The 19,497-nt window shown below is 43.4% G+C and overlaps 1 protein-coding gene across 1 annotated transcript in view; it reads left to right on the top strand.

Annotated features, from left to right (window-relative positions):
• The first annotated feature begins 1,603 nt into the window (after window positions 1–1,603).
• LOC111976295 (membrane-associated guanylate kinase, WW and PDZ domain-containing protein 3-like) overlaps window positions 1,604–19,497 on the top strand; it is a 44,320-nt gene continuing 26,426 nt past the window's right edge. Inside the window, exons 1-3 of the mRNA XM_070447949.1 lie at window positions 1,604–2,135; window positions 13,312–13,601; window positions 15,754–15,870. Coding sequence (XP_070304050.1) covers window positions 2,053–2,135; window positions 13,312–13,601; window positions 15,754–15,870 — 490 coding nt within the window. The 5' untranslated portion in view covers window positions 1,604–2,052. The remainder of the gene's footprint in view (window positions 2,136–13,311; window positions 13,602–15,753; window positions 15,871–19,497) is intronic.

Below are 19,497 nucleotides of genomic sequence, written 5' to 3'. Positions count from 1 at the left end.
AACTTACATTTATGGGCAACGTTAGCTAGTTAACATTAACCTTCTACATCTAGCTACATATTGAACTTCCATCCTCTCTGGCATGGGGCACAACAATGTATGAATTAATGGTTGGATCAGAATCGCCATTCTAATCATTTGCCAGTACTGTAAACCACAAGTCCAAATCCCTATCTCCATCCATGGCTAATTTAGGAACGGTACAATTTTAGCTAGCAGGCTAGCTAGCCACTGGAGGACAACAACACAACGAGATGCAACAATTCAAGTTTTTCTGTCTATTATGTATGCTCTCAATGGGATTTGATAGGAGTGACGCCAAAATCCAAGCTGGCTTCCCCTAACACTTTTTTTGGGGTGCGCCAGGACCATTCAGTTGATTTTGCTCAGTTTACTCAACGCTGATTGGCTAATGTTTTATACTTTTTTTTGTCAAGAGAGGCCAGATGCTTGTTGGCTTCCCTTGCCTTCAATGCTAAGGGCGGCTCCAATGGCATACTCGTTTGGACCAGACAGCATCAGATAGATGGCCTACACGTAGAGAGACAGAGGGGCGCTGTTTCGCTCACTCAGATGCTTTCTCCTGAGAGATACATTCAGCCTCTTGCGAATGGAACGAAAATTATGAAACAGACAAAAGATACATGATTGTATGTATTTATTTTAATTTTATATTGGTACATTACTGGGGGAAGCCTGGCTTCCCTTGGCATCCATGAATACATGCCACTGTTAGACACTACATTTCACAAAATGCCTTTATTATAGGGAATTTTCTGTTGCACAACTGAATACATTCTACGGAAATGTGTCTTCCCCATTTAACCTAACCCCTTTGAATCAGAAAGGTGCGTGGCTGCCTTAATTGACATCATCAGCGCCCAGGGAGCAGTTGTTGTTTGGGGTTAACTGCCTTGCTCAAGGGCAAAATAGCAGGTTTCCCACCTTTTGGCTCAGGGATTCGAATCAGCGACCAACGCCAGTAGTCGATTGTACCTTTAATATATGTTGTATTTTATATTAGAATAGGCGTTGCAGATTCGATGCCCAACCTGAGTTAGTCCAATGTGTTATTTAAGTTTAGTCCATTACTTCAACATACTGTGTTTGATGTTTGTTATGTCAACCTCTCATCAGACTAGCCTAATGCTAAAAGATGAGCGGATCGGACAAACTAAATAAAGTGAAGGATAATACTGTAGGCCTGCACTGTAGGGGCGGTTCTTTTTCCCCAACTTCATTCCCCNCCCCCCCAATGCCCCACCTCCCTTGGTGCTCATTTGCGTTATCATTGTTTCTCTTTGCTTTTTGTGACCGAGAACATTATGCTAAAGTCCCACGCAATTTTGACCTGTTCAACTGCCGCAAGGCATCGCTATCGCGCTCTGACAGCATCGCATCTCCAGTTCCGTAACACCTCTGTCCAGTTAAAATCAATATCGCCGCGTGTCTTTTCTTTACATCATTGGCCTCAACTACAGTGTAAAAATTCGGTTTAACGTCTACAACCAAACTGATTTATCAAAAGAAGATAAAAAGCAAAGGGATATGCCGAGAAGAAAGCAGGAATTATGAAGGTGAGCATCGGTGTCTGGACGGGTCGTGTGTTAGCCTATCATTTCTGCTACCAACCAATAAGTGAAGAGTTAAACATAGACATAGCCCACGTTAAGTTAAACACCCATGCCATGCATCCATTATCACAACTAACCCCAGGCTGTCCATGGAATAGCCTACCAGGCTCTTGATTTATAGAGTAAACCTGTCAGATTTGCAGTTTTTTTTGCCCGACTGTTTTTTTCCTCTGTCAGATCACGGGTCTCGTGCTCAGCTGTAGAGCATCCTGTACAACAGTGTCCAAATACTCCGTCTGGCGTGCACATCGCGTCTGAGTGTCTCTACAGAAACTATCGATAACAGCTGTCAATAAACTCGCTTAGTCCGATTTCAAATAGCTTGAATTGAATATATTTAGAATAGAAACGTATTTTCCATTTATTTTTTCATATTCAATTGTGACTGTTGGGGTCAAGTGTAGTTTCGGTCGGGTCAATGTATATAGACGCGTTTAAACGTCTCCTCTTTGAACGGCTAAATTGCTTGAAAAGAATGTGTGTATGTCAGCGCCAAGGCAGGTCAGTATTTTTCCCTAAATATTAGGATAACAATGTGACCATGTGTTGTGAGAGTGTGGGCTCCTTATACAGAGGATGAGGGAGGGAGATCTTCCTGATAAAGGTGACAGTTGACTGGTCAAAGTTGACCTGTAGGTTAGCTTTCAGTTTTAGCTTCTTGAATGTTTTCTTTGTACAGTATTGTCAGAATGTGATTGTTCACCAAAATGTTTTTTCTATTATTGTCTAAGAAGTAGACAATATAACGGTCTCAACATTGTAAGAAATATAATTTAGTTTCATGCCTTGATTCCGTGTGATACCCAAACAAAAATGTAGAACAGTTAATAATGACAGAAGTAATATAAGTAGTCATCCTACTGTAATACTAGTATTCAATGGACTTGTGCCAGTTTTGCAATTAGTGTTGTCATAGACACAGCTTTTACATATTTCATGCCTGCAAAATCTACTGTGCAGTGTGTGTTTGTGTGACAAACGGCTTGTATGTTGTTAATCAAATGAAATGCACACATGTTCTTGAATATCTGTGTAAGTAAGCATTTGTAAGATTGTGTGTGCTTGTGCATGTTTGTTTGTGTGTCTCTGTGTGTGTTTCACTATCAGTTGGTGTGCAGGGTGTGTCCCTGCTTGTTTTGAAGTGATGGATGTGTGACCCTGACTTCACACAGAGCGTTGCTCTGGGCTCTGGGAGCAGTCAAGGTTATAGTGATATTATGAATCATGAATTAAGGCCAGGCGAACCAGAAACATGTGGCGCTATCCCAGCCACTTGTACTTGGAGACTACTGTCCCTCCACAGCTCGGCACACACTGTATCCCCAAGAGACCTGATCTTTCGCTCTCATCTCCTCACCTATTGACACCCACAGGTTTACCCATTTTAGGACTCAGTTGCTGATGGCATATCCTTGACTTTTCAAGGTCTTGTTTTTGGCATGTGCTTTATCTCTTCATATCTCCTTCTCTTCATCCCCCTTTTTTCTATCCATTCTTTCACATAGTCTTAACCATCTGTAATTAACCTGAAATATATTTGGCCGTTTGCCAGCAGTCTTCAACATTTTTCCCACTAACCAGCTAATGAGAGAATAGCAGATTAAGTGGGAAGTGACATTCTCTTGTGTAGTATTACTTTATGTCACCAGGGAGTTGTTGATTCTCTAATGATGTGCTTGTTCTTCCCTTCACACTCATGCATATTCATGGTTTTAAGGTGTGGTTAGGGGAGGAGGAGGTGGCGGACGGAGGATGTGCGGTAGTTTACCCTTGACAGGGCAGGGCTACACAGACACTCCCCCATCTGTGGACCGAATCTTTGCTCTCTGTTACTGCATTGGAATTCTGTAGTTGTAGCGTTCACTGTCTATTCTAAGACCTTGTCTCAAGTGTAGCAGTTAATGTTTGGGTTGGCCATTCTATTATTAGTACTGAACAGAACTGGCTCCCATTTCCAAGATTGTTTCTTCCCTATTTAACGTGTGTTGCTCATCTATCCATATAATTTGATAGGCACACAGACATACAGCAATACTTTGACTAGATACGTGTTTGCTAAGTGTGCAGACGTAAATAACCCTCCAATCGGGCATGCAAATCAATTTAATGACAAATCAGTAACAGCGTGTGAAATAACAATTGCACTGCAATAATTTGAAAAGCCTGGTGGTGGTATGCTTGAGTCAGTGTGAAAACTAGGATCAATGTCAGGTGGCAGGGAACTGTTGGAGCAGTGTGGAGGGAGGGTCACCTTCACCCATCCATACTGAATCAGCACAATCCTCCACACACTCTAACACACATGCACACGCACACAGGCTCTCCAACTCCCGCTCAGTTCTGCCTCAGGTTACTGTACTGTGATCTCGCAAAACACCAAACCACACCTCTCCACCTCCCTTTTATCAGTTCATTGCTTCTCCAGAAAGACAGCCAGCCATAATGGTTTCATCTTTCCTTTATTTCCTGGTCCTCTCTCTTTCTTGCGCTTTCCTTTATTTTTTCCTTTCTTGCTTTCTCTCTCTTTTCTTTCTTTTTTTATCCCATTCTCTTTCATTCTTTCTCCCTTCGTTCCTTTCTGCTTTTCATTCTCTGCTCCGTCTCATGTTTTAGAGAGAGTACTTATCCCTAATCTGAGTCAAAGGAGCTACGATGCCTCACTGACCATTTTAATTAAAGTGAGCTCTCTGCCTGACGATGAGATCTCATCGCTGACCTCATTGAGGAGTGATATGCTTCCTGGCAGACTTGTAAGGAACCTGTTGTTGTATTTTTCTTCATAGGAGTGGAGTACTACTGGATGGCTAAATAACACTGCTTACTTGCCCCATGCATTACTGTGTTCATTTCAGGTTCAACTGAATGTTTCTGTACTTCACTCCTTAGGTAAAGGTGACTCTCTAGACTGCCATCTAAACAGAGGGGTTGTGTTTATGTCTGCATATTTCATTTTCCATCTATCCTCAGATCACTCCCATTCTGTACTGTGTGTTAAGCACCATTGTGAGAGGTGTACAAAAGGATGACATGAATAGACCTGAGGCGCACACAATTCATGGAGGGGAAGAGAACATCTCTGATTGAGGGTATTGAATGGAATATCTATCGGATAGACGGGTTTACAAAGAAATGCATCTTACATTGGGGTTAATGTATGCCACAGGTTTTGTGTGTGTGTGTTTGTGTCCATGCTAGCATGTTTGAGACAGAAGGAGTTATTTTTAGTTTTTCATCCCACAAGCATTTAATCTTTTATTTTTAAATCTGCCACTGCTGTCTGTTTTGTGTTGAGCAATCGCATGTCCTAGATTTAATAGTGAGTGAGCATCAGAGAGTTTTAACACATGTTGCTGCACAGCTAGTTTGCGTAAATATTCTGCAGGGGAGGTCCAAAAACAAGATGCTGATCAAGATTAAAATTGAACGCTAGAAGAAACCCTCATTTGCATTTCCTGTCTGTTTAAAGAGAGTGGCCTTGCTGAATCCATTCTATTAGTTACACTGATATCTAAGGTCGCTGGCTATTTAACATGCTTTGTTAGGCTGACCTCCAATACGGACAAGCCACTGTAGGATGGTGTAAGATCATGCACCATCAAGAGCATTCTGTCTGGTTGTATCACCGCCTGGTACAGCAACTACACTGCCCGCAACCGCAGGGCTCTCCATAGGGTGGTGCAGTCAGCTGACTCAGCCCAACACATCCTCGGGGGCACACTGCCTGCCCTCCAAGGCATCTTCAACACCCAGTGTCACAGGAAGGCAAAAAGATCATTACGGACCTCAGCCACCCGAGCCACAGCCTGTTCTCACTGCTAACAGGTGGAGACAGTAAAGGTGCATCAAAGCTTGGACCCGAGAGACTGAAAAGCAGCTTCTATCTCCAGGCCATCAGACTGTTAAACAGTCATCACTAGCCGGCCTCTGCCCGGTACCCTGCCTTGAACCTCAGACATTGTCACTAGCCGGCTACCAACCAGTACTCTACCCTGCACCTTGGATACTGCTGCCCTACTGTATGTACTGTACATCTGTGTACGCAGTGGTGGAAAAAGTACCCAATTGTCATACGTAAAGTAAAAGTAAAGATACCTTAATAGAAAATGACTCAAGTAAAAGTGAAAGTTACCCAGTAAAATACTACTTGAGTAAAAGTCTTAAAGTATTTGCTTTTAATATACTTAAGTATCAAAAGTAAGTGTAATTGCTAAAATATACTTAAGTATCAAAAGTAAAAGTATAACTCATTTGAAATTCCTTGTTAAGGAAACCAGACGGCACCATTTTCTTGTTTTTTTAATGTTCGGATAGCCAGGGGCACGCTCCAACACTCAGACATCATTTACAAACAAAGCATGTGTGTTTAGTGAGTCTGCCAGATCTGAGGCAGTAGGATGACCAGGGATGTTCTCTTGATAAGTGTGTGAATTGGACCATTTTCCTGTCCTGCTAAGCAGTAAAAATGTAACGAGTACCGTTGGGTGTCAGGGAAAATGTATGGAGTAAAAAGTACATTATTTTCTTTAGGAATGTAGTGAAGTAAAAGTAAAAGTAGTCAAAAGTATAAATAGTAAAGTACAGATACCCCGAAAAACTACTTAAGTAGTACTTTAAAGGATTTTTTACTTAAGTACCTTACACCACTGTGTGCACGCAACTAATAAACGTTGATTTGATTTTGATTTGAGTTGAGATTAGGAGCAGAGAACTCAGATAAATACAGGTTAGAATTAATGAAGGAAAGGGCTTAGTGCAGTAGAAGGGTAAGATGTTGTGACAGTGGGTTAGATGTAAGGAATAAACCGGAGGTTGATTTATCCAACAGTTTGGGCTTCCAATAATGTTGATTCAGTTATACAATCCCAGCTTGGCAACAGAAACCATTGTGTTCAATCTTTTCAGTGTGTTCAATCTTTACAAATGCTTTTTAAATGCTTATACTAGGGGCACTTAAATAGTGTTAATGCTTGTAAATGTGTATAAATACAGACCTCATTCCACCAGCACTTGAAAACGTGTTTTGTCTTAGTTTCTCCTCTTCATAATGTCTGAAGAAAGTTTTCTGTGATCAGAGTAGATCTTGTTCGGAGAGATAAAGCTACAGCTATATATAAAAATACATTGACATGGATGAAGGATGGCAGATAGATTGACACTAGAAGCACTGAGATACTCAACAGATCTGACAGTCTCTTCACCGTGAAGGCATTCTGTAATATCGCTACAGAGGCGATACCAGGTGAGATACTGGGTGAGATAGCAAGAAGCATGGGGCTACTGTAGCAGGACTGAGATAGTCTATTGCCTGTGTTATGTCCGGACCAATGGCCTTTTAAAGTATAGCATATGCTGCTCCAAATGATGCCTGTCTAAATGCTCTCTCCCCCTGGTTTTCTCCAGTCCTGTCCTGATAAATCTGCAGAGCTCCACATCTTTTCCATTTTCCAACACACTGCAGGAGCTGCTTAGCTGTGGAATTCAATTAGCCACTGTCTTAATTGAGGCGTTTTGCTTCCACCGTTTTCTTGAAGGTTTTTGAGTATTGTACGCCCTCCAATGTCAAACATAGTGTCTCTTGACTTGTTTTATTTTTTTACTAGACCTTGAATGATTGAACTAAACCCAAGGCCTCATCTGAAACGGTGTTCTCTTTAGTGGGGAACTAATGTTGTGAATAAATTATCACCCTTGAGGTCTAACCTGAACTGAAAGAAGCGGCAGGAAAATTGACCATGAAATTAAAGATATTGCTTGGTTCTAGGGTCTTCCCATTGTGCAGTTTCTCGCTGTTTGGGGTACTGTTTGGGGTGCTGTTTGGGGTGCTGTTTGGGGTACTGTTTGGGGTGCTGTTTGGGGTACTGTTTGGGGTGCTGTTTGGGGTACTGTTTGGGGTGCTGTTTGGGGTGCTGTTTGGGGTANCTGTTTGGGGTGCTGTTTGGGGTGCTGTTTGGGGTACTGTTTGGGGTACTGTTTGGGGTACTGTTTGGGGTGCTGTTTGGGGTGCTGTTTGGGGTGCTGTTTGATTGCATTTATATTACAACGAGAGGGTCAGGTAGGTGATATGTGAGTGTGTGATACAGTATGTGACTGTTTGGTTTTGGTTTCATATTAGTATTCAATCCTAGTACTGCCTATTTTCACAGGAGGAAGATAAATGAACTATTTACAATCCGGTATAGTAAATGGATTGTTTAGTATTCAATGCAAGAAAACAAACATGTTGTATGTCCCTCAGAGCTGAAAAGTACATACTTCAAATGGAGAAAATCAAATGCCTGTTTATGCTTTTCATGTTTTCCCTCTATATGCAGCCTGAAGCAGTAGCTATTCATACTTTCATAATTAAAGAATAACGATCAGATAGGAATGAAGATTGACCTCCAAGAATAGCTTCCACGGGGAGATGAATACGTTAAGGTCTCTGTCAGGACGGACTGGTATGAAACTTCCTCTGAAAGACAAGATGGCAGAACAGATCACTGGGAGGAGGAAGTCTGGGAAATAGGATATGTATTGGTCAGCTCTTCCCTCTGCTAAAGGCCAGCATTTTCAATACTGGGTGCTGTTTATAGTGCTAGATATCCTTGAATCTGTATATTGTGTTCTCCTCTTTCAAGCCATTCAATTGCAGTCTGAAGTATTGCTGTTTTTATTTGTAATACGTGTCTTTCAGAGAGTTATCGACTTACCGAAGGATTCTCTACGGAAGTTGAAGTGTGATTTCTTTTGACAGCTCGTGTCTTGCAAATGTAGCAATGTGTTGTTGAACCATCTTTTAACGGTCAGGTTTTCCTAACTGTATTTTATATTGAATTCAGGACAGATACACACATTTTTTCTTTCTTTAAATATTCAAATGTTAAAATGTTCAACCAGTTGAAAGAAGGACATTTCAGTACAATCACACAGCACTAGAGACAAAGTCTAGGGAACTATGCTGTGTTGACTGGCTGTCTCTGTGTGAGAGAACAGGACTCAGAGGACTCCGCCTCACCAGAGCTGACACTGTTGTCCCTGAAGCTACAGAGATCAAGACAGCAGCTATGAACACCACACCACAGCGGGCATCTCTTGTAAATCTTACCACAGCCAGAGGCAGAGCCATGCAAAACCCAAACATGGGGGAACCAGATAGGATAATACATCAGAAAATAGCATTTAAGCATTTATAGCTCAGAAGATAGAAATCTTTAGATAGAGTGCTTGGGATCTCAAAACGTACTTACATTTAATTCAAACATGATGGAGTCAGGGTAATGCTTTCAGAAAGATGAAAAGATCACATATGTCGATGCCAATATCATTTGTCATGCGTTATTGTTTTCTTATACCATGGCATTGTTGAATATTTGTTTCTGGTTGCCTTGAAGGACATTCTAGAGTGTGCATTCCCTATAACACACGTTATATTTGCACAGTAGAATTCAATGGTTATAGTTCATTCTTACATGTTATATGTTTGAGCTTCTTTTGTAAGCAAAAGTTGAATTGAAAACATTGGCATTGTTGAATTCAATTTTCATAATGGCAAGCTTGGACCGATGGTTAGCTAAACTAGCAAGTCTGTTTGTTTGGTTATCACGGCAACTACTGTATCTACACTACATGACCAAAAGTATGTGGTCACCTGCTCGTCGAACATCTCATTCCAAAATCATGGGCATTAATATTGAGTTGGTCCCCTCTGTAACGGTGGTCCTCCTCCTCTTCAACCGAAAAGGAGGAGTATTGAGAGAACCAAGGCGCAGCGGGTTGTGAACACATAATATTTATTAAAGACAAGACGAAAACACGAACTTCACTATAAACTAACAAAACAACAAACGGAGTAGACAGACCTGAACGACGAACTTACATAAACACGAGAACGCACGAACAGGGAAAATAGCCTACACATAAAATGACGATGTACAACACAAACCGAACAGTCCCGTATGGTGCGACAAACACTGACACAGGAGACAACCACCCACAACGAACACTGTGAAAACAACCTACCTAAATATGACTCTCAATTAGAGGAACGCCAAACACCTGCCTCTAATTGAGAGCCATACCAGGCAACCCTTAAACCAACATAGAAACAGACAACATAGAATGCCCACCCAAACTCACGTCCTGACCAACTAACACATACAACAAACTAACAGAAATAGGTCAGGAACGTGACACCCTCTTTGCTGCTATAACAGCCTCCACTCTTCTAGGAAGGCTTTCCACTAGATGTTGGAACATTGCTGCGGGGACTTGCTTCCATTCAGCCACAAGAGCATTAGTGAGCCCGGGCACTGATGTTGGGCGATTAGGCCTGGCTCGCAGTCGACGTTCCAATTCATCCCAAAGGTGTTCGATGGGGTTAATTAAGGTCAGGGCTCTGTGCAGGCCAGTCAAGGTCTTCCACACCAATCTCGACAAACCATTTCTGCATTGACCTCACTTTGTGCATGGGGGCATTGTCATGCTGAAACAGGAAAGGGCCTTCCCCAAACTGTTGTCACAAAGTTTGAAGCACAGAATTGTCTGCAATGTCATTGTATGCTGTAGCGTTAAGATTTCCCTTCACTGGAACTAGTGGCCTAGCCCAAGCCATGACAAACAGCCCCAGACAATTATTCCTCTTCCACCAAACTTTACAGTTGGCACTATGCCTTGGGGCAGGTAGCGTTCTCCTTGAATCCACCAAACCCAGATTCGTCCGTCGGACTGCCAGATGGTGAAGCGTGATTCATCACTCCAGAGAATGCGTTTCCAACGCTGCAGAGTCCAATGGTAGGGAGCTTTACACCACACCAGCCGACGCTTGGCATTGTGCATGGTGATCTTAGGCTTGTGTGTAGCTGCTTGGCCATGGAAACCCATTTCATGAAGCTCCCGATGAACAGTTATTGTGCTGACGTTGCTTCCAGAGGCAGTTTGGAACTCGTAGTGAGTGTTGCAACTGAGGACAGACTATTTTTATGCGCTACGCTCTTCAGCACTGGTTAGTCACGTTCTGTGAGCTTGTGTGGCCTACCACTTCGCGGCTGAGCCGCCGTTGCTACTAGACGTTTCCACTTCACAATAACAGCACTTACAGTTGACCGGGGCAGCTCTAGCAGGGCAGAAATTTGACGAACTGACTTGTTTGAAAGGTGGCATCCTATAACGGTGCCACATTGAAAGTCACTGAGCTCTTCAATAAGGCCATTCCACTGCCAATGTTTGTGTATGGAGATCGCATAGCTATGTGCTCGATTTTATACACCTGTCAGCAACGGGTGTGGCTGAAGTAGCCGAATCCACTCATTTGAATGGGTTTCCACATACTTTTGTATATATAGTGTATCTAGTAAACTTGCTAGCTACTTCAGTGGATGTTGAACACATTTCTACTGGCAAATGAACACATTTCTCACGGCAAATGTGTTAAATTATAGGAATAATCAATTTGGGGCTCTATGCATTCTCTGGAAAATAATGCAACTCCGTGGAAGGTTAGTTCCACTCCGCTAGTGCGTCGTGGAACACACCTTTCATGTCGTTAATTATTTTCCATAGAAAGCATAGCCCCTCGTTCATTGTCCCTTACATATGGTATTAGATTGTGTATGCCTTGTTTCATGCTCATTCTGTATTTTGTGCATGTGTTTTATTGATTGGGGGTCTCTTTGTTTGTGTGTACTCTGTGTGTGGGTGGAAGGATGTATGGTTGGGAGGTTCAGCTGCAGAAGGTCTCACAGCAGGACAGAAAGAGAGGGAGTGTGCAGAGAGGACCATTGGCGATCAATTAAGAAATAAGCATAATTTTCTACCTATGTTTTTTCTCTGGAAACAGTACCTACTCATGACTTTGCTCTTTTATCACTTTAATTTTCAGACTCACTTGGCTCTGGATGAACAGAAGCATAGTGATGAGATGTTTCAAATAAAACAGAACTCATTGGCCCCCATAGAGCAGACCAGACTGTAACCAAGCTCTGGCTCCTGTCGCCCTGCAAGGTCAAACCGGCGACTCCACTGCCAACCCCAGGCTGTGTGGTGCCTCTCTTTCTCTCTCTATCTCTCGCTCTCTCTCTCTCACTCTCTCTCCCTCTCTCCCCACACCCACGCTCTCTCTATCCCCCTCTATCGCTCCCACCTCTCCCTCCGCCCTCTCTCCCCCCCCTCCCTCGTCCTATCAGCTGTGGCGCCACCAGCCAGGGGAGATGGAAGAGGATACATGGCTGATCAGCCAGCCAGTCAGTCAAGAGGAAGTGATTAGGCCTGTCCCTTCCTCACACTACATAAATTAGTGTCATTAGGTGTGCTGGGCCTGGGGGGAGACTCTGCTATCCTCACTTCCTCTGCTAAAAGCCAGCCTTCCTGTCCCTCCATCCCATCCATCCCTGGGTCACTAAGTCACCGCATGTTAAGGCATCAACACAGGGAGCCTTCTGTGATAACAGAGAACTCATTATTAGGAAAATAAATAATTACACAGTGCTTAAACATGACCATTTTGTTCTCCCTGCCTTTCATTATATGTCAGTCCCTCAGTACCGTGTTTCTCGCTTAAAATCGATCTTTATTTTTGGCTGTCTCAGTCTTTCATCCATACACCTACCCCATCCGTCCCTGTGTTGGGTAAGTGTACCGTCTCTTTGTCTCTAAGATCCGTGTGTCTCCTGTGTAACAGTCTGACAGTACTGCTCCCATCCTGTCAGACCGAGGCACTCTCTCTCAGTCACGGTGTAGGAGCACCCGCCCTCTCTCACTGAGCCGCCCACCTGCCACTTCACTGGCTCTCAACAAAGACCTTTAAAAGTCAACTGTTGGAAGAGGCATCACACTTAACTTACAATGCTGTTCTTTTGGAATTCTAGACATAGTGGTGAATCATGCAATTCACACAGCCTACAGTGCAACATGTCCAGTGCAACACATCTGTTGACTGCATACATTGACTGCATACTCATTTCCATAGGCTGCAATATCTGATTCGAAAGCAAACGTTTCCTCAGCAGGAGTTTCAGTGAACATGGAATAATCATGATTCTTCATGTCTGGAAAGAGGCTTTATAGAAGTATATTACAGTAAATGCAGTTCTTATGAGATATAATTGAGACAACAGCATTTTACTGTCAATTTATTTCAGATTTTTCTGTTTGTATTGAATGACCCATATCAATAACAGGCATTCATTTACAGTACCCTATGAGGTCTCCCTGGCAACAGACTAGATCTTTCCATCAGACTGCCACGATGGGAATATACCTACCCGTATGTTTTGTGTGTTTATGTTGCATATTGTGTATATACAATAGAAAAAGTGTTCCATTGAGGTAAAGCAGCATCAGTATTGAGTGTGACAGTTGAGCGTTTGACAGTTTGTTTACTGTATTTCAGTTCGACCCACGGTCAAGTACACAGTGTTTGTATAACACACACACAGTTTCCATGTCATTCTGCTTCACATGCAGGTCCTCTGTGCTAAAGGGGGGAGTGCTTGAACTCAGTGCAGTCCTTTTACTGCAGTTGTTTTGTATTGAAGATATGATATGCTCTTTACATTTTCTCAACAGTACCTTGGGAAACGTCAGGTTAATGAAATCCTGAGACATGAAATCACACCTTAATAACACGATTGTGTCAGTGACACTGTCTTCCCTGTTTCTGTCTCACACCCTCTCTCGCTCTCCCTCTCTCTCTCCTCCTCAGCTCTTTTGCTATGTCTAAGGCAGCCGTGAGGAAGCTGCACTGGCGCTCCAAGGTCCAGGAGAGCTTCATCCCCCTGGTTGGTTCCTCTGGGGAACTGGGGGTGGCCGTGGGTGGCGGAGCTGACTATGGAGAGTTCCCATTCGTCACCGCAACCCCCGGGGGCGGGTTCACAGTGGGCGACATCATCCTAGAGATTGGGGGTACCCCTGTGTTAGGGATGACACTAGGAGATGTCCGTGGGGTCCTTAACTCCTGCCTCCATCCCATCCGCATCAAGACGGTCTCACCAGGTACTGTATGGTTCGGTATGGTAACTTACTGGTCTGGGGACACATTGTGAATGCTGCTGCTTCATCCGTTAATCTCTTAAATCGTTGTCAACCCCAACTTCTCCTTCACATGATAACACTATGTGAATAGTCACACTGCCTCCCTTAGGCAACTCATAGAATAACAAGCTTCCCAAGTGGTTATCCAAACATAGCTCAATAATCACTGATACTGGGAAAAACAAACTTGACACAACTGTAAGTCTCAGTCAAACCACCAGAGTTTGCTGGCCCAAAGTACTTAGCACCTCTGAACGTAATTTGTGAACCGAGTGTGCACTGATTTTACACGTAGAATCGCATGAAAAATGTCAGCAGTCAGACGTCTACTGCGGGCGGTCCCTAAAACACAGTGTGTGGAGAGAGGGAAGTGTTCAAATTCCCGATAACACATGTGACAAGGAGTCCAGAGAGGGCTGTGCCGATGTGACGATACAGTTGTCTATCAACCTGGAGGGGCCTTGGAATTTATAGAGGGGGGTGGGGTGACGGATGTCTTTGTTAGGTCTGAACGGAGCAATATGTCAGCACTATGTCACCTGACCGTGGCTCCCCATGGCCTTGCTGGGGTAGATTGATGGCTGAATCGCCAGCAGGACTGTAAATGGGGCCCTTTAATCCTGGTCCCTCTGCCGCTGGTACATCCATTATCATTCTGTGAGCCAGGCGGTCAGGCGAACCTCCCTACCTGGCTATTCCCGACTGCATGTACTTTGAACAGAGATGGATGGGCTGAGCTGTAATGTGCTGCTGTACTGCCTGTGCTGTAGGCCTACACTTCCTCATTTCTCCTCCCCCTCATGCTCCTCCTCTTCCTCCCCTTCCTCCGCCTTCTACACATCCTCCTTCCGCCTCCTCCTCCACCTTCTCCTCCTCCACAGTCCAGGCCGTCAGGAACACCATAGTGTTTTCAGGCTTTACACCACTAATGATCTGATATGAGACTAAGTAAGTGTGGCAAATGATCCCTTCATTATATCTGTGTGACACACAAGGATTAAAGGGCTTGTACCAACCCTGTCCATGTTTTGACAGACAAACACTATCATTCCTGTCTATGATGACCTTGAAAGCTGATGTGTAGGACAACACCTTACTTAATTGTGATGTGCCGTGTTGTGGTGAAGCAGTGTTCATGGATGTACATCATATGTGCTTTTGTCTAGTACATTCTGTTGTTTCTGTGAAAACAACATAGCTCTGTGAAAGCAAGCACTCCAGTTCATTTTACTTACAGTATATATGGCAACATTAGTCTGATGTATTTTTTATATTCATAAAGCACAATGCTGGACAGCTGTTTCACAATGCCAACAAAAGCCTCTCATTATTTCTCACAGGAAGCTGCAGGCCCGGGTCTTGCGCGTCATACTGACCATATGTGGCGGATCATGTGTAGGAGACTACCTGTGCTATTACATTTTTATTACAGAGACGTTTTAATAGCAGCACAGCGGATTCAATCTGCACTCACATCTGGGCCCAGCATAGAGTACAGGCCACTTTACCAGAGACAGAGGGTTGGGAAGCAGTAGCAGCAGGGGCAGGGAAGGAGTGGACGTGGTGGTGGTCGTCTGTCAGTGTGACGAGCAGGGAGATGCTCTCAGGCCATCCATAACACCAAGTGACTTGTCATCAGAGGCCGTAAAGCACTTGAGATTAAACGAATAGATCAGAGAGTGAAATAAGTGCCTGGGCCAACAGCCCAGCCTGCTGTGTGACAGCACCACACCGCCTCTGTGTTATTAGGCTATGCATGAGAGGCCGGGAAATAATATATTATGTACTCGGGATGACTGATAAGGTGTTAAGAAGGAGATGTAGTGTTTATTAGAGAGGGAGGGATTGGGAAGGAGGGGGTTGGAATGATATAGGGGTAAATCAAAGCTACTGTAGCAATACAGTCTGGGGAATGTTGGCTTGGGCTGTCACTCTCCTTTTGACAGGGTATACAAATATTTACACAATTCGTCAGTTTTTGACAGTTGCGCTGATTTAGGCAAGTTCTCTCTGTCTGTCTCCGTCTCTCTCTCTCTCTCTCTCTCTCTCTCGTCCCTCTCTTCCCCCCCTTTTCTGTTTCTCTCTCCTCTCTCTCCCTGTCTCTGCCTCTCAGGCTCTGCCTTGTGTAAGGACCTCAGGCTGTATCTGAGTAAGTGCTTCACTCCAGGTTCCATGGACAGCCAGCTTCAGCAGGTCATCCGGGAGAACCTCTACCTCCGAGCAGTGCCATGTAAGTCCCATGACGCTGTGCCCAATACCTCTCCCTCTAACTGTGCCCGTTACTGACCCCTGTTGCTGTAACTTGCAAGTCCCCTTGAAGTCCTTTGCAGCTATGCCCTCTAAATCCGTTGGGACGCTATAATTGTGAGTCCCCCTTAGCTGCACCTCTGTATCTGTTCCAGAGGCTGTAACATGTTAGTCCCCCTTAGCTGCACCTCTGTATCTGTTCCAGAGGCTGTAACAGGTTAGTCCCCCTTAGCTGCACCTCTGTATCTGTTCAGAGGCTGTAACATGTTAGTCCCCCTTAGCTGCACCTCTGTATCTGTTCCAGAGGCTGTAACATGTTAGTCCCCTTAGCTGCACCTCTGTATCTGTTCCAGAGGCTGTAACATGTTAGTCCCCCTTAGCTGCACCTTGTGTATCTGTTCAGAGGTGTAACATGTTAGTCCCCCTTAGCTGCACTCTGTATCTGTTCCAGAGGCTGTAACATGTTAGTCCCCCTTAGCTGCACCTCTGTATCTGTTCCAGAGGCTGTAACATGTTAGTCCCCCTTAGCTGCACCTCTGTATCTGTTCCAGAGGCTGTAAACTGTTAGTCCCCTTAGCTGCACCTCTGTATCTGTTCCAGAGGCTGTAACATGTTAGTCCCCCTTAGCTGCACCTCTGTATCTGTTCCAGAGGCTGTAACATGTTAGTCCCCCTTAGCTGCACCTCTGTATCTGTTCCAGAGGCTGTAACATGTTAGTCCATTATAGGTTAGTAAGTACTTTTTAATAATAGAAATAGGAATTAGTATCTCTATGCTCATTACATATCTGGACATCACATCTCAACATTTAAACACATTAACAAGTTCCTTATCTAATACATTCATTTAGATTTAGAGTAGACCTACATGGCTGGCACTATGAAAACAGTGTTAATTGGTGTGCAATCACAATCAGAGCCGGGAAAGCTGTTTTTGCCACCTCCGTGTGTAAATATATGCACATAGACATGTGTTGAGTGGATTTAAAAAGTGATTTGTCAACCCTGGCTTCATCAGTCAAACATTCAATTACAAGTCAAGTTTAGGTGAGAGAAAGCACCTAGAGGAATATTCCCTAGGACATTTCCATGGCAACTATCTGTATTGTTACACTGTTAACTTTATCCAGTGTGGCAGTTAATCCCCCGGCTTGTATCGGTAGCTTTTTCTGTCTTCATTTTATGCTATTTCACAGGTTCATGTCTGTTATCTCTTTCTTGTTTGTTTACATATTAATTTTCTCTTTATTTTGTATGTGTTTTCATCTATTTATATAGTTAACATCAATTACTTTGTTCAATGATAATTTTTATTTATTTATTTTATTTTACCGTTATTTTACCAGGTAAGTTGACTGAGAACACGTTCTCATTTGCAGCAACGACCTGGGGAATAGTTACAGGGGAGAGGAGGGGGATGAATGAGCCAATTGTAAACTGGGGATTATTAGGTGATAATGATTTTAAAGTTGTCTAAAACATTTGAAGCAAAGACTTCTGGGTATATAGAGCATCGGTTGCTCTCTCAATCCTCTCTCTAAGGGCCAGAGTGATGTCACAGTGAGAGTGGATTGGAGAGGACTATGGTGTGGATTTCTGTCAAGCTCTTATTTTGGTGTCATATCACTGACTGGTGTAATATCTGTCTGATAGGTTTGGCTTGTGTCATGTTGTCTCTCTTAAACTGTCATTAGTCTGCCTGGCGGGCTGGCCACAGACCACTCGGGCCATCCATAGCCTGGCCAGCCCACGGCGATGGGGAGTTTGGCGCTAATCTCTTGTTTAGCCAGGAAGTAGGTCATGTGGAACAGTCTGCCAAACCAGTCAGCCTCTCCACCACGTATCTCACACACACACACGCGCAGGTTAAAACTCCCAAGAATTCGCAAGAAAACAGCAAGACATTCTGTGTCTTTGAGCTTTGAACATTGAGACATACAGGACATTCACATAAAAGAGGCAAACACATTCTCCAAGCCAAAGTCCTTTTACATAACAATTCCATTTATCCAGCTTGTAATTAGATGGGGGTGGAGGTGATGGATCAGTCTGATCTTTAGTCTGTAGCATCTGTACTATAAATATGTCCAGCATTTATGGATTATGGATTAGAGAGCCTTGTGTACAGCCGCCCTGGCGCTGCTAGACCCGGGTGGAGATAGACTTGTGACACAACTTCCTGCCTGGCTCTCTAAGTTGGAGTGACAGCGAGGCGGCACGCTCATCCCCTGGCTGTGTAATCCTCTGATCTGCAGGAGATGGATGACACAGTAAGATGCTGCTGCTCTCCCGCTCCCTTCTATACCAACATAGACAAACACTGTAACAATGTTGAAATCCTAGTTTAGCCCACTTGCAAAAACACGAGCAAGTCAGCTCAAAGGACACTTGTATTACTTCATGATATACATCTATGCTCCTCCTAATATTCCAGGACACAAACAACCTATTGGGGGAATGAAATGTGTTATTTATACAAATGTGAAAGCATTGAAGTAAATGAAGCTAGTTACCAACTGTAGATCACAGACGGGGTGAATGGTGTATCAATGGAGTCAATCTGAAAGCCTCTTATGTACTTTTCTAGGCCTGCTTTACTGTCTCAGATCAATATGTTTTTAAGATGAGGTGGCAAACCATGGCTTAGCTGGCAGTTAGCAGTGGATGATAAGTTGCGTCCTATTATATTCATGTTTTTTGGATGTATTGCCTTTTTAAATAAGTGGTTCATGTTTATAATATTTTATTTTGAAATATATGCAAAAGAAAAATGTGAATTGCTATTTGAACAAAGTCAGTGTGTGGATATCCTCACTGTATTTGTATTTTGTTCTTAGAAGACCTGAGAAATAATGGATGTGCATTTTGCTTTGAAAGTATCTCAGTCCCCTCGCTATTTAAACATACTGTGTACTCTACTCTGCATTATGTTGCCCCTGGCAAGAAATATGTTTACACACAGTGACTCTTCATAAGAGCATGACATGAAAAAATGTAACGCTAAACAGAATTAAGTAAATGCAAGTCATTTATCAATAATTTAGAGGTAGAATTAGATTAAAAGCAGATGTGCGTTCGTGCCTCGGGAGGGCGGGCAGTAGACAGCTACCTAATGTCTCTGTGGGTTGTTGTGGTGCATCCAGTCATTAGACAGAGACACAACATTATCATAATTAATTTGGGAACTACATACCACATACTCTCTTCTGGGAACTATTTGTAAATATGTCTAGTTGCATCAAACTGTATGTGTCTCTCCTATCTGCCCTTTACTTTGCATAGGATGAGTCAATTTCAGGAAAGACACAAGGACAGCTGAATTCTTTACCATCCCCAGTAAAGAATGGAGTGATCTCCATGAATTCTAAATTACTAACATATAAAAACTGTTGTATTATTTACATTATTTTCCATTTAGTATATGTTGGCCTGTAGTGATGTTGGCCTGTAGTGATGTTGGCCTGTAGTGATGTTGGCCAGTAGTGATGTTGGCCTGTGGTGATGTTGGCCTGTGGTGATGTTGGCCTGTGGTGATGTTGGCCTGTAGTGATGTTGGCCTGTAGTGATGTTGGCCTGTAGTGATGTTGGCTCTGTGGTGATGTTGGCAAGTA

The sequence above is a fragment of the Salvelinus sp. IW2-2015 genome, linkage group LG17 (assembly GCF_002910315.2).
Source record: "Salvelinus sp. IW2-2015 linkage group LG17, ASM291031v2, whole genome shotgun sequence".
Classification (NCBI taxonomy): Eukaryota; Metazoa; Chordata; class Actinopteri; order Salmoniformes; family Salmonidae; genus Salvelinus; species Salvelinus sp. IW2-2015.
The sequence above is the reverse complement of the archived record's forward strand: the minus strand, read 5'-3'. Positions and strand labels throughout refer to the sequence as shown.